Source organism: Ranitomeya variabilis, chromosome 5 (assembly GCF_051348905.1).
Source record: "Ranitomeya variabilis isolate aRanVar5 chromosome 5, aRanVar5.hap1, whole genome shotgun sequence".
In the NCBI taxonomy this organism is placed as follows: domain Eukaryota; kingdom Metazoa; phylum Chordata; class Amphibia; order Anura; family Dendrobatidae; genus Ranitomeya; species Ranitomeya variabilis.
Window position 1 is genome coordinate 17230009 of NC_135236.1, and position 14278 is coordinate 17244286.

A 14278-nucleotide genomic window follows, 5' to 3' on the forward strand; every position below is an offset into this window, starting at 1 on the left:
ATAAACACATCAACGCCAAAAAGAAAAAAAATATATGTTATCAGCCCCTTAAAAGATGACAACAACAAGATAATCACAGAGGATAAAGAAAAGGCTGAGAAATTAAACAGGCACTTTTCATCTGTGTTCACCAATGAACTGTCTGTTACAGGGATCATTCAACAAGGCAAAAATCAAAATTCACAGCCTGATATAACTACTTTAAGGCTGTGTGCACACAGAATTTTCTGCACAAAATCTGCATCTCCTGGCAGAAAATGCAGCTGCGTTTTTTGCGCAGTTTTGATGCGTTTTTTGCACGGATTTTCTGCAGTTTTCACCACTGCGGATTTCTATTAATGGAGGGGTGCAGAAACGCTGCAGAAACACACAAAAGAAGTGACATGCACTTCTTTGAAATCTGCAGTTTCTGCACGGATTTTTCTGCACAGCTTTTTTTTCACATTGATTTACATTGTACTGTAAATTACAGTGCAGATCTGCACTAAATCTGCATCGTGTGCACACAGTCTAACACAATAAAAAGTGCATCTTCATCTGAGCAATTTAAACATTGAAAAATCCCCCGACCCAGATGGCATTCATCCACGGACACTGAGGGAATTGAGCTCAATAATTGACAGACCACTGTATCTCATATTCTTAGACTCTCTTGTAACAGAGGTGGTGCCATAAGATTGGAGGAGGCTTATGTGTTACCAATATTTCAGAAAGGTAAGAAGGTGGATCCAGGCAACTACCATCTGGTAAGCCTGAAATCAGTAGTGTGCAAAATTTTTGAGGGCATTACAGTATAAGGTGTGACCTGCAGAAATATATTGCAGAGAATAATATAATAACTGACAACCAGCATGGATTCATGAAGAATAAGTTGTGTCTAACTAACTTGTTGGGTTTCTACGAGGAGGTGAGTGCAGATCTGGATGTAGGTAATGCGGCTGATGGGATTTATCTGGATCTTGCAAAGTCATTTGATACAGTTCCACATAATAGCCTTATAGTGAATCTACAGAATCAAGGACTGCGGGAAACTATATGCAGATGGGTAAGAAATTGGCTAAATGACAGGAAACAAAGATTTGTCATAAATGGTACATTCTCTAAATGGATATAGTCAGCAGTTGGGACCACAGGGATCTGCACTAGGACCAATTCTTTTTAACCTCTTTATTAATGACCTTGTGGATGGGATTGAGAGTAAAGTGTCAGTCTTTGCTGATGACACCAAACTACCGTATTTTTCGGACTATAAAATGCACTTTTTTCCCTCCATAAATGTGGAGGAAAATGGGGGTGCATCTTATAGTCTGGATGTAGTGGCTCTGGCTGTGGTGGGGAGGTGGAGGAGCGGCATCGGCTGAGCAGCGGGTCACAGGAGGCAGGAGCCGACTACAGCTAACTCCTGCGCCCGCTGCTAAAGAGAAATGAATATTCACTGCATTCCACACCCATAGGCACAGAAGGCAATGAATATTCATTTCTCGTTAGCATCCTAGTCTGATTGACCGCCATCCCAGTCCTGGTATACATGGCCCCATCCTTATTCTGCTATGATTGGCCCCATCCTGGTATGCATGACACCATCAGAAAACATAGAAAAAAAACCGAACCATGACACTTACCTTCCTGGCGATCCCTCACAGTGTCTTGTTCCGATGCCAGCAGCTGCTTTATGCTTGTAAGCAGCGCGTGGCAGGGACATCATGCACTGCTCGCAAGCCAAAGGGAAGCTTCCAGAATACTCACTGCTGTGCACACCGGGACTGTGCGCTCAGAGAGCAGTGAGTATTCATTGCTCTTCAGTAGCGAACAATGTCAGACGCCGGCTTCCTGCTGCTGCCGGATGGTCCCGTGTGCCGCTACTTAGGAGAAATTAATATTCACCTCTCTGGGCATGGCGAGAGGTGAATATTCATTGCTCTTAAGTAGCGGCACACGTGACCGCCGACAGCAGGAAGCCAGCAGCTGACACTGACGCTACTGAAGAGCAATGAAATGCTCTCTGAGCGCACAGTCCCGGTGTGCACAGCAGTGAGTATTCCGGCAGCTGTGCTCTGCTTGTGAGCAGCAAATGATGTCCCTGCCATGCGCTGCTTGCAAGCATAAAGCAGCTACTGGCAACGGAGCAGGAAGCTGCGAGGGAGCACAGGGAAGGTAAGTGTAATATTTTGGTTTTTTTAATGTTTTCTGATGGGGTCATGCATACTAAGATAGGGATGGGGGCCAATTATAATGATGGGGCCATGCATACAAGGAATAGGGATGGGGCAATGCATACCAGGATAGGGATAGGGCCATGCATACCACAATAAAGATGAGGGCCATGCATTCTAGGATGAGACGGGGGCCATGCATACCAGGATAAGGATGTGGGCCATACATACTAGGACAAGATGGGGGCCCTGCATTCCAGGATAGGGATGAGGCCATGCATCCTAGGATGAGAGGGGGACCCTGCATACTAGGATAGGGATGAAGGTGATCATTCCTACCAGGATAGGGATAAGGGGACCATGCATACCTAGATAGGGATAAGGGGGCCATGCATACCAGGGAAGGGATGAGGGGGCCATGTGTACCAGGATAGGGGATATTAAGTACAGAATTGACCACATTTTTTGCTTCAATTTCTTTTTCCCAATTTCCTTCTGTAAAACCTAGGTGCATCTCATTGTCTGCTGCGTCTTATAGTCTGAAAAATATGGTATGTAGGATATTAAAATCTGACCTTGATATTACAGTATTGCAAAACGATCTGAATAGGAAGGCCGAATGGTCAAACACTTGAGATTTAATGTAGATACATGTAAAGTAATGCATCTAGGACATAGTAATCCTATTGCTGCATATACATTAAAAGGGAGAATACTCGGGACTACAGAACAGGAGAAGGACAGGGGATTCTCATTAAAAGTAAGCTGAGCAGCAGCACTCAATGTCAAGCAGCAGCCGCAAAAGCAAACAAGATTTAAGGATGTATAAAAACAGAGATAAAATCCTGCGATCCCAATGTATTATCAGTATTACCCCTTTTATAAATCGCTGGTGAGGCCACATCTAGTATATGGGATCCAGTTTTGGGCTCCACATTTTAAAAAGGATATTCAGAAGTTAGAATCAGTTGAACAACGGGAAACTAGATTATAAGAAGGATGGAGGCCTCTCATATGAGGAGAGGTTGGAAAAGTTGGGCTTGTTTAGCTTAGAAAAAAGATGCCTCAGAGGGGATCTCATTTACATGTAGAAATATGTGTGTGGCCAGTACAAAACACTGGCACATGACTTGTTCCTTCGAAAGACCGCACTGAGGACTAGGGGGCACTCTTTATTGGTGGAAGAAAGGCGATTTGGGCAGCTAAACAGGAAAGGGTTCTTTACAGTTAGAGCAGTCAGACTGTGGAATGACGACCACAGGAGGTAGTAATGGCCGACACTAGAACGGCTTTTAAAGGGCTGGACGATTTCCTTAATACACATAACATTGTGGGTCATATCTAGATTAGTGACAAAATGTACATTTTGCGGAGAAAGGTTGAACTTGATGGACCATGGTCTTTTTTCAACCTACATAACTATGTAAATGAATGACTACATGGCAGGAAAACTAGAAAATGCATAGTACTTAGAAGAAGTGGAGGAAAAACTGAAACCTAAAAATGAAAAAATCATCATGTTAGAAAGGGATTAAAAAATCTGCAGAGGTTTCCTTCCTTAGAATTAGTCTGGATTATTTAAGATGCGCAATTTTCAGATTGAAAAGAAAACTTGGTCTCTGATATTCTGTCATGAGATGTCTACACGTTTTGGTTGTAATTTGGTTCTCAGACCATTGAGAGTTTTTCTAACAAGTAGAAATAATTTATCATAAAACATTTATTATAGTAACTAAATTTAGAAAAAGGTAAGCATGGAGACGTGTCCAGCTGAACCAGTAAGTCATTATACAATGGTCACCGAGAGCGACTTACCAGTATGTTCTGCCCATCAGAGTGGGGGTAATGACACTTGAAGTATTTACTTTTACTAACTGTTGGGGGAAAAGAAAAATAAAGGAGAAGTAACAATAACATTTATTAGCTTACATAAAAAGTGATTTGATCAAATAGGGGTCGGAATAACATGTGCATCATACAAGGTAGGAGGTCACCAACACTTCCACCAACAATGACACCACATTTAATGAGGAGTATTAGAAATACATTTGAGTGGAATTTAATTGTACTTGAATTTGGTAAAAAATCTTAATCTGCGAAAAGCCTTATTTGTAATTCAGGAATAGGGCAGCCATTGGCCTCCATTCTTCTGAACTGTAACGGGCCATCAAAAGATTAGAAAAAAAATGTAAATTGCCTATACTGACCTCACCACTACAGACCCTCCACTACTCACCATCTCCTATCCAGTTCTCACCGCATTTCCTGATCCCCACTGATGCTCGCAATGGGATCTTTGGGCCTCTCACATTGTGCCAATCATCCAGGTGTGGTGGCTCCTGTGATGGTCCTGTGCAGGTCACGAAGCCATTGACCGCTCGCTCACTTGTGCAGAACTCGGTCAGGGGCCATGACACCTGGAAGTCCATCGCACGAAGATTCCAGCACAAACCGTGTGGGATCAGAAAATGCGGTGAGGACCAAATTGATGTTTGTGAGTAGCGTAGGGGTCAGAATCGTGAGCGGTGAGCAAAATTATTTTTTTATTATGATTATTATGCTTTAGGACTTAGAGGGATACAAGAGCATATTAAGGGACATTAAATTTGGGGTAGATAACTTCCTAGATAAATTTCCCAGGAAAACCACGTACACGGGTGAATTTGAAATTTGCCCGATCCGCTCCTATCCTATCGTTTTCTGAGCACCCTAGATTACTGAGGGTCAGGACATCCCCATGCTTGTTACCTCATCGCACAATGTACAGCTCATTTCATCTTCTGTGATCTCAGAATAACTCGGGTCGGACATCTTGGATTTGTAAAGTGTTTCTGTAAATAGTGAATAAACCTTAGTCAGCCATACTACACAGTACAGTGTGAAAATGGTCATCTCACGGCTACACTAGGTCACAGATGTTTTACTGACCACTAACAGCGTCTCACGCATAAATTAACAGATTAATGACCGTGCCTGCCTGGGCCATAATATGTGGCATTTTTTTTTCATGAAAAGAGCAGAATGCCCTGATTTTTTTCTATCTAAATAGGTTATCAACGACTGGACAACTTCTTATTAAATTATAAAACAATTAAATTGATTCAATGGAAATTCAACTTATGTGGAATGTTCTGATTTTCACAGGTCCTGGACAATTTTACCGCTTTGCGATTTGATTCCTGTAAATCGCAAGTCGCCAAATTACACATTGCTTCAACCTGAACCCATAACCTCAGGCATAAGCACGCAGGCATCCCCATAATGCTCTGTAGCTATCACATCTTGTGGTAAAAAGCAGGAGAAACTATCATAGCCTATGTAAAAGCTGAAGCAGGGAATGAAGCATACAGCCTTAAGAGAGAACCTCGGAGCACACTGGTATTTTTAGGAGGATGTCCTTTTTAAGCATCAGGATTTAAGTTTGTTAAAACAAATTAAACTAAAATAAAATAAATGTATTCATTTAACTATGCATGCCTGCTTAGTCAACTTTGAGACCTGTAGATGAAGGACACACCAAAACTATGGGTAAGCTGTTTGCCACAATTTCACCATTTAGTGTTTCTGGAATGCAGTTACTGAAGGCTCAGCCATCCAATCTGGTACAGGGGCATGCTAAAGCAGTCAGTGCTTTGATTGACAGCTCAGTGTCCATTTTGATGAAGGGGCGTGCAAGAGCTGCTGGTGCTGGAAGTCTACAGATGTTCATTGTCCCAAATTATCGCCCTGCTACTTAGCTGGGCTGTTAGTCCCAGACCTCTGCCAGACACAGCTTCAACTAAGCGTGACTAGTTTTCTCTGTGTGTAGTGTTTTGCTTGATGATCTTTCGTTGCCTGACCTTGGACCTCGTTCTGACCCTCCGTCTGTTTAACCCCTTTGTTCTGATCCACTATCTTCCTGATATTTTGACCTTGCAACATTACCTGACTATGCCTTTGTGTCTTTACTCGGTTCATAACGTAATTTCATGGCTGCTGACCTCAGAACTCCTTAACTATCCCGACTCAGAGTTTGTCCATGAGAAGTGAATCAGCGTCACAGCGTTATTTCATTTGATGTTCTGGGTGCTGTATGTACCTAACATTTCAAAATGCAATGGATATGGTACTGGGAAAGAAAAAAACACAGCTAAGAATGTGGAAACTGCTAGCAGCAGCACCACTGCAATCACTGGAATGGGTATTACCCAATGCGAGTCAGAATGTCCCTCATTCGATAAAGCATAGTAGTGGGAAGGAAGTAGAGGTATACTGTGCCATCTTTCATCTCAGTTACAATAGTAGGATGTTACCTCTGACAGCAACATCAGTAGTTTGAGTCAGTTTTCTGCACAGTTCACATCTTCTGCATTGGTAACATGTATTCTTTTACATAGTTGACTTTCAATTGTGTTAATTACATCTTTATCCTTTCAGCTTTTTAGTCTCCATCCCGCAGCCACCTGGGAGCTAAGGAGAATATTTCAGAAGAACAACTTCTTTTGGTTGAGATGTGACATCAGTAGTTTTATTCAGATTACAGTACACTAGAGGTGATGGAGGATATGACTAAACTGCGTAGTGGTGGTGCTGACTTTGCCTGCCTTGGTGGTCATTCTCAGGGTTAGTGGTACTCTGTGTCAGTGCAAATATAGAGGAGAGGATTCATGCTGTAGGACAAGGAGGTCTATACATTGCCCATAATGAAGAAATTGTCAGCCGAGCAAAGTATGATGATCTGCACCCATCAAAATATTCAAATCCACATTCGGGAAGTTTATTAACCTCACAGGTTCTTCATAGGAGTTTAAAGAAAAAAATGAAAAGTTGCTTTTTTTACTATTTTTTTTAATGCATCCACATTTTCATTTTCCCAAAGAGTAGTTGTGAGGGACCAGGGGGACTCCATTTTGAATTTATTAATTCAGGCCCAATATATTATCCAGAGATCTCCTCCTGCTCCCGAAACTGTGGCCCCCACCTATGGGATAAATACAAAAATTCCCAAAAGAACAAGAACATGCCATATGGCCATAGAATTAGAGGCCATGTGTTAACTATGGCGAGGAGGAACAGAGCTGGGACCACCTGCTGTATATTGTGCAAGGCGGCCAACATCAATCAGTTATCAATATAAGGGCACCGACACCTAGAGATGAATAATGAGAGTACCATGCATCTCAGGGTTAAGAGCAATATACCACCAGAATCCCCACACACACCTGGGTCTCATCCTTCTCAAACTGTCCCAGATACCAAGCTATCGAGACTGGCTCTCCAGAACCACTTAGCCGACCCATGTTTGGACTCTCCATATCGGACTTGCCCCAATGAATCCATTGAGATGTCAGTCATCCCGTTTGGACCTCCCGCTAGAAAGTTATGACTCATCCTAGATATTAGGAATTATTTCAGCTAGGGGGTCAAGGGAGGGGATTTCAGTCTAATCCAGAAGGTCGGTGGCAAATATGGGAGGGGGCGCACTAAGGGTTAAAAGCTGGCTACACACTTTTAGCCAATGTCATTGTTCTGCCATGGAAGCCACGTCATGTCACGTGTGGAGACGGAACAGAAACTAAGAAAGTACCTGTGGACTCGAGCACTTCCCTGGGTCCACATGTTATAAGGAACGATAACGTGACACATACAGCTAACTGCAATACCATACGTGCACCCTACCTTTATCTGTACTTCTGGCTACAATATCCGTATTTTACTCTGTATATATTTGTATTATCTAATGAGCCTTTCGGCAATTAAAATGCCAATTAAGTTTGGGCTGCTCTTTTATCTCGAATCCTGATTTCCAACGTCCATGAGTCCGGCTAGTATTTATACGCTACCTGGGGTTGGTTTCAGACCGGATTTAAGCTTATGAACGGACCGGGCTTATATCTAACGAGGAACTGGTGGAAGCATACTGTTCTGGTGTTATTGGGGGATCCTGATAGTAACGGATCGGAGGTTTAAGGCTATAAGCAGTGGTAAGTGACTCGATCTGCCTCCTTATTATGAAGAATTCCACTTGGGATTTTGTTTGCAAACTGTATTTTTCAGAGAATTAGACAGAAAACGTTAAAGGGAATCTGTCACTCCAAAATCAACGGTGAGCTTAGCCCACCAGCAACAGGGGCTTATCTCCAGCATTCTGCAATGCATTCTGTAATGCTGTAGATATGCCCCCGATGTAACCTGAAAGATGAGAAAAAGACGTTAGATTATACTCACCCAGGGGCGTTACCGCTGCTGGTCCGGTCCAGTGCCTCCCATCTTCTTACGATCACGTCCTCTTCTGGTCTTCACGCTGCGGCTCCGGCGCAGGCGTACTTTGTCCTGTTGAGGGCAGAGCAAAGTACTGCAGTGCGCTGGCGCCGGGAAAGGTCAGAGAGGCCCAGCACCTGCGCACTGCAGTACTTTGCTCTGCCCTCAACAGGACAAAGTACGCCTGCGCCGGAGCCTGAAGACAAGAAGAGGATGTCATCTGATGAAGATGGGAGGCCCCGGACTGGACCCGAGATGCCCATTGGATCGGACCAGCAGTGGGACCGCCCCTGGGTGAGTATAATCTAACCTCTTTTTCTCATCTTTCAGGATACAGAATGCATTTCAGAATGTTGATTTTGGGGGTGACAGGTTCCCTTTAATACCTGAAACTGCGCCTTACGAAGATTTTCAGGAAATAGAATGAATAAATAAGTATTTAAAGCAGCGCTCCAGCTTTTTTCTTTTTAAACTCCACCTCTGTAGTGGGTTTTTTGGAGAATGAGTTGAAGTTTCTCTCGGTGCCATTTTGAGGCATATTTTATGAGCACATTCTATTCCGATATTTGGCTGGAGAAATGAACAAGTATTATCTATTCAGAAATTGTTTTAATCTATTTATTGCGATTTTTTGGGTCATTTCGATCACAATGATACCATACTTATACAGTAGTGTTCAAAATAATAGCAGTGTGTCCAAAAACATGAGTTAATCATCACAACATTTTTCTCCTAGTCTTTATTTCCAGCATTGGGAACATTTCACACTGTTTCTAATTCAGAACATTTACAGAAATGTAGATAATTTAACTACTAGTGATGAGCAAATATACTCGTTATTCGAGATTTCCCGAGCATGCTCGGGGGTCCTCCGAGTATTTTTTAGTGCTCGGATATTTAGTTTTCATCGCCGCAGCTGAATGATTTACATCTGTTAGCCAGCATAAGGATTCCCTAGCAACCAGGCAACCCCCACATTTACTTATGCTGGCTAACAGATGTAAACTATTCAGCTGCGGCAATAAAAACTAAATCTCCGAACACTAAAAAATACTTGGAGGACACCCGAGCATGCTCGAGAAATGTAGAGTAACGAGTATATTCGCTCATCACTATTAACTACTTTACAACAAAAAAAAATCACATCTATGTCACCCAACTTCAGGCCGCTGTCACCTGTTATTTCAGCCCAGGATGCTTGGATTGCATCAAACAATTTTTGGGCATTTCTTCGCTTTTCCTCAGAAACGCCATTTTTTATGTCACCCCACAAGTGTCCCATCGGATTAAGGTCCAGGGATTGGGACGGCTGCTCCATAACCTCAATTTTGTGGGACTGGAACCAAGATTTTGCTTGTTTACTGATGTGAATGTGAAGGACACCTGGTTTCTCCCACGTCACCAATGTGAAGGAAACCCAGTTCCTCCCACGTCACCATTCTGTAACCTAACTACACAGGCACAGCTCTCCGGCGCCCCCTTTGTCTCTCAGGTCAATAAGGGAACTGCACCTGAACAAATGGCCGCCGGTGAGAGTGCCCTGTTACCCACGCTGGGTATTCTAAGATTTGCAATCAGAGTAAAAGGATCAGCCCAAAATTAATTTATGATTTAATTGCCTTTAGGGTGCACTAGGTAATTACAAGAAATATACAGTAAAAATATATCAAGAGTTACAGTCAGAGTAAAATATAACAATCATAAGACAAGGCTTAAAGGTATAAAAGCTGGAGGTCAATTTACCAGGTTGAAGGTCGCTTGTGGAAGCCGGGGGGCTCAGCGTTCCGCAGGTCCAAGACTTAGTTGCCGGGCAGCCCCCAGAAAGCGTGTGCTTGCTCCCCTCTAGCTGGCATACCCTCTCCCTTAGTTCCTTAGTTAGTAATCTTCCTCTGTTCAGTGTGTGTCATTCTCCAAGTGTCCTTAGCTCTTAAACCTTCCGTGTCCCTACCTCCTGTAACTGGGTGGGCTAGCAATGAGGTTTGTTCTGCCAGTCGTATAAGGATCAAACCTGGATCCATTCGGTCAATGTGGGAGGCTGATCTCTATATCTCAGTTTCCAGAACTCCCATGGACCCGGGAGTTGCATTGTCAGATGCGCAATTTCTTCAGGGCCATGAGGATATTTTTTATGAGCCTGTACCTCGGACGACACGTCTATAATTCATAATTTCATGGCGGAGACGGTCCGGCTGGGCAGATAATAGACTTAGGCTCCTGGAGCCACCTGACATGCATGCTTTAATTGAGCCCCCAAGCACTTCCAAGTCCCCTGCTGGTGTGGCTTCCTCACTCAAGCTCTGAAGTGCCATCTGCCTGCTACACTGCGCTCAGTTCATTACCATACTAAAAGGAACTTTATTCAGCTAGGGGAAAAGGGTGGGCGCCAGGAGCGCTCATCCCTGCAGATGTGTGACCAGGTGAATTGATAAGAGACAAAATGGAGTCACGTCAATCTCTGTTAGTATGCCCTTATCCAAGATGGCGGCTGCTCCCTCATAACACCTTCCTGCTTTAGAGGGCGCTAGGGGGCATCACATTCCTGTGTTCCCCATGCGCCTTTCTGCACCTTCTCCTTGCTGGGACAACCCATCAGTGTTACCATGGTCTCTGCCTCTCCTGTGCCGAATGGTGAAGTGATACTGCTGGAGAGCGAGGCTCCAGCGTAGCAACCTCCCACTCGTCCCAGAGACCGAGTGTAACCAGCTGAGGGGGTTGTGGTGTTTCCAAGGTGAAGTGGTGTCCGTACAAGTATGGCTGCAGATGCTGCAGGGCCCATACAATTGCCAGACATTCCTTGTCCATCGTGGAATAGGCCACGTCCCTCAGCAGGAGCTTCCGGTTCAGGTACAAAAAAAGGGGTGTTCATGTCCCGTAGTGTCGACCTGGCTGAGCACAGCACCGAGGCCAAAGTCGCTGGCGTCGGTCTGTACTACGAACGGCCGTGTGAAGTCGGCTGCCTGTAGTACGGGAGAGCTAGAAAGGGTGCTTTGAGCGCCTGGAAGGCTGTCTCACAGGCGACTGTCCAGTCGACTGCGACAGGCAGCTTCTTCTTGGTGAGGTCCGTCAGGGGCTTGGCCAGGGTGCTATTGTGTGGAACAAACCTCCTATAGTACCCGGCAGTCCCCAAGAAGGACATCACCTGCTTCTTGGTCCTGGGGGAGGGCCAGGAGGTGATGGCATCCACCTTCCCGGGCTCTGGCTTCAGAGTTCCCCCACCTACCCGGTGTCCCAGGTAGTGGACTTCACTCATACCCAGCTGGCACTTTTCCGGCTTAATTGTCAACACTTCTCTCTGGATCCGCCCTAACACTTGCACCAGGTGCTGTAGGCAATTCTCCCAAGTGGGACTGAAGATGCCAATGTCATCCAGGTATGCGGTTGCATACCCTTCCAGTGTCATGTCGGACGCTGTTCAGACCAGGTCGTTCAACAGACAGCGGTAATTCCGCTTTTGACCACTATGCGCTCATTGGCGTCGGCTAGATTTTATCTAGCTGGTCCGGGGTTAATTTACCTGGTGCTCAGATTGGAAGCTAGGCCACGCCCACTACCTTTAAATAGTTCCCCTGAACATTGGGCGTCGCCGATTATAGCTTCTGTCTTGTGCTTGGTTATCTCGGTCTGCAGTGGTGAGCTAGGAGTTGGAGTATTGTATCTGGTGGTGTATTTCCCTTTGTTTTATTTACTCCTTCCTATATTTGTATTTATTTTGCCCTGTGCATTTATAGTGTATTCCTGACTGACTGCGGCATGGTGTATATTTTCCGTTATCCTTGTCTGTGCTAACTGTGGGTATTGGTGTATGATCTCTTCACTGGGTGGTGGTTTCAGCCTAGGGTTGAAACAGGAGACAGGGAGAGGGTGGAGGCCTAGACATGCACACCATCAGTGTAAACTCTAGGTAGAGGGTCAGTCAGGATTTCCCTAGTCTGAGGGAAATTGCAGGGGCCCGGGTTATTAGCTCTTGCCCACCTAGGCTTCCCGTGACATTGACATTATAATCGGCCTTAAATAATTAAAAAAAAAAAGGGGGGTTTCCTTTTTTTGTTTTGTCATGGATCCCATGACTTCCAAAACCCACCAGTTGGAGGCGCTGTCCCTACAGGTCACTGAGTTGAGGGGGGCAGTGCAGCAACAGGGACTAGCAGTATCTAATGTGCAAGCTGGAGGGACAGGTAGAGTTGCTGAGCCTAAGTTTCCTTTGCCTGAAAAATTTGCTTGGGAACGCAGTAAATTTTTCTTTTCGTGAAGCTTGCAAACTATATTTCCGTATGCGACCAATCTCCTCGGGTAATGAGGCTCAGCGTGTGGGCCTGGTGTTGTCATTGTTAAGCGGGGATCCCCAAGCATGGGCACTTTCTTTGCCATCTGATTCTGCTGCATTTGACTCTGGAGAGTTTTTTTTCCTTTCTTGGAAACATTTACAATGAGCCAGACAGAATGGCTCTAGCAGAATCTAAGATATGCACTATTCGCCAGGGGGAGCGAGTTACAGAGGATTACTGTTCTGAATTTCGCCGCTGGGCGGTCGATACACAGTGGAATGATCCAGCGCTGCGGAGTCAGTTTATTCATGGGGTTTCTGGAAGGGTTAAAAAAGCCCTTCTGACGTACGAGACTCCTGCTTCTCTAGATTCCGCTATGAGTCTGGTTGTCCGCATTGATCGCCGTTTGCGTCAGGGGGAGCATGAGACACCGCCTATGGGAGAGGGTTTAGGTTCACGTGAGGTTGCTGCAGGTGAGCCCGCGGAGCCTATGCAAATCGCAGGGGTGTCACATGTGAAGCATCGAGCCCCTGAGCTCAGGAAGCAGGGAGCCTGTTTTTACTGCGGTAAAACTGGTCATTTTATTAACATCTGTCCTCTGCTGTCTAAGAAAAATGCAACGGCGGAAAACTTCTAAGCTCAGAGGGTGTGGAGGAGGCCAATCTGAGCTTATGTATATACTCCATGGTGGTTTCTCAATGCATGCTCCCTGCTAAGGTTATTATCGCTGGCAGTGAGCTGTCAATTACTGTTTTTGATGAGGAGTTTGCGCGCACAGCAGGTTTTAGGATTGAAAAACTGCCTCATCCTATCAGCGTTGTCACCATCAATGCTGCTCCTCTCTCACAGGGGGAGATTACCGAGTTTGTGGCTGAGGTGAAACTCCACATTGGGGTTCTACATTCCAAGCAGGTTACATGTAAGGTGCTCAGGAATCTTCCTGCTCAGGTGGTTTTGGGTTTTCCATGGTTGTCTATGCACAACCCGGTAACTGACTGGAAAACTCAGGACATAATTCAGTGGAGCGAATTCTGCCAGGCCTGGCCACATGTGTGTCTGCTGTGACTTCATGCGTTCCGGAGTCACTTCTGGATTTTGCGGATGTGTTCTCTGAGAAGGGTTGTTCAGAATTGCCACCACATCGCTCCTATGACTGTACTATCAGGTTTAAACCAGGGGCCAAATTGCCTAAAGCAAGGATGTTTAACATCTCCGGTCCGGAGAGACAAGCGTTAAAGAATTACATTGCTGAAAGTTTGAGCAAAGGGCACATCAGGCCTTCATCCTCGCCTGTGGCTGCAGGGTTCTTCTTCGTGAAGAAGAAAGATGGCGGATTACGTCCGTGTCTGGATTTCAGGGAGTTGAACCAGATTACGGTTCGTGATCCATACCCTATGCCATTGATACCGGATTTGTTCAATCAGGTGGCAGGTGCTAAATGGTTTACCAAGCTTGACCTCATAAGAGTCCGTCAAGGTGATGAGAGGAAGACGGCTTTTAATACCCCTGAGGGTCATTTTGAAAATTTGGTGATGCCATTTGGGTTGACTAACGCACCTGCAGTGTTCCAACATTTCATTAATGATGTGTTCTCGCATGTTTTGGGGAAATTCGTTATCG

The 14278-nt window shown here is 44.9% G+C and overlaps 1 protein-coding gene across 2 annotated transcripts in view; it reads right to left on the reverse strand.

Moving 5' to 3' along the window:
- LOC143774202 (uncharacterized) overlaps window positions 1–14278 on the reverse strand; it is a 132862-nt gene that overhangs the window by 25554 nt on the left and 93030 nt on the right. For both annotated transcript variants that reach the window (XM_077261577.1, XM_077261578.1), the window contains 2 exons: window positions 4902–4984; window positions 3969–4027 (listed from right to left, as the gene is read on the reverse strand). In XM_077261577.1, coding sequence (XP_077117692.1) covers window positions 3969–4027; window positions 4902–4984 — 142 coding nt within the window. The remainder of the gene's footprint in view (window positions 1–3968; window positions 4028–4901; window positions 4985–14278) is intronic.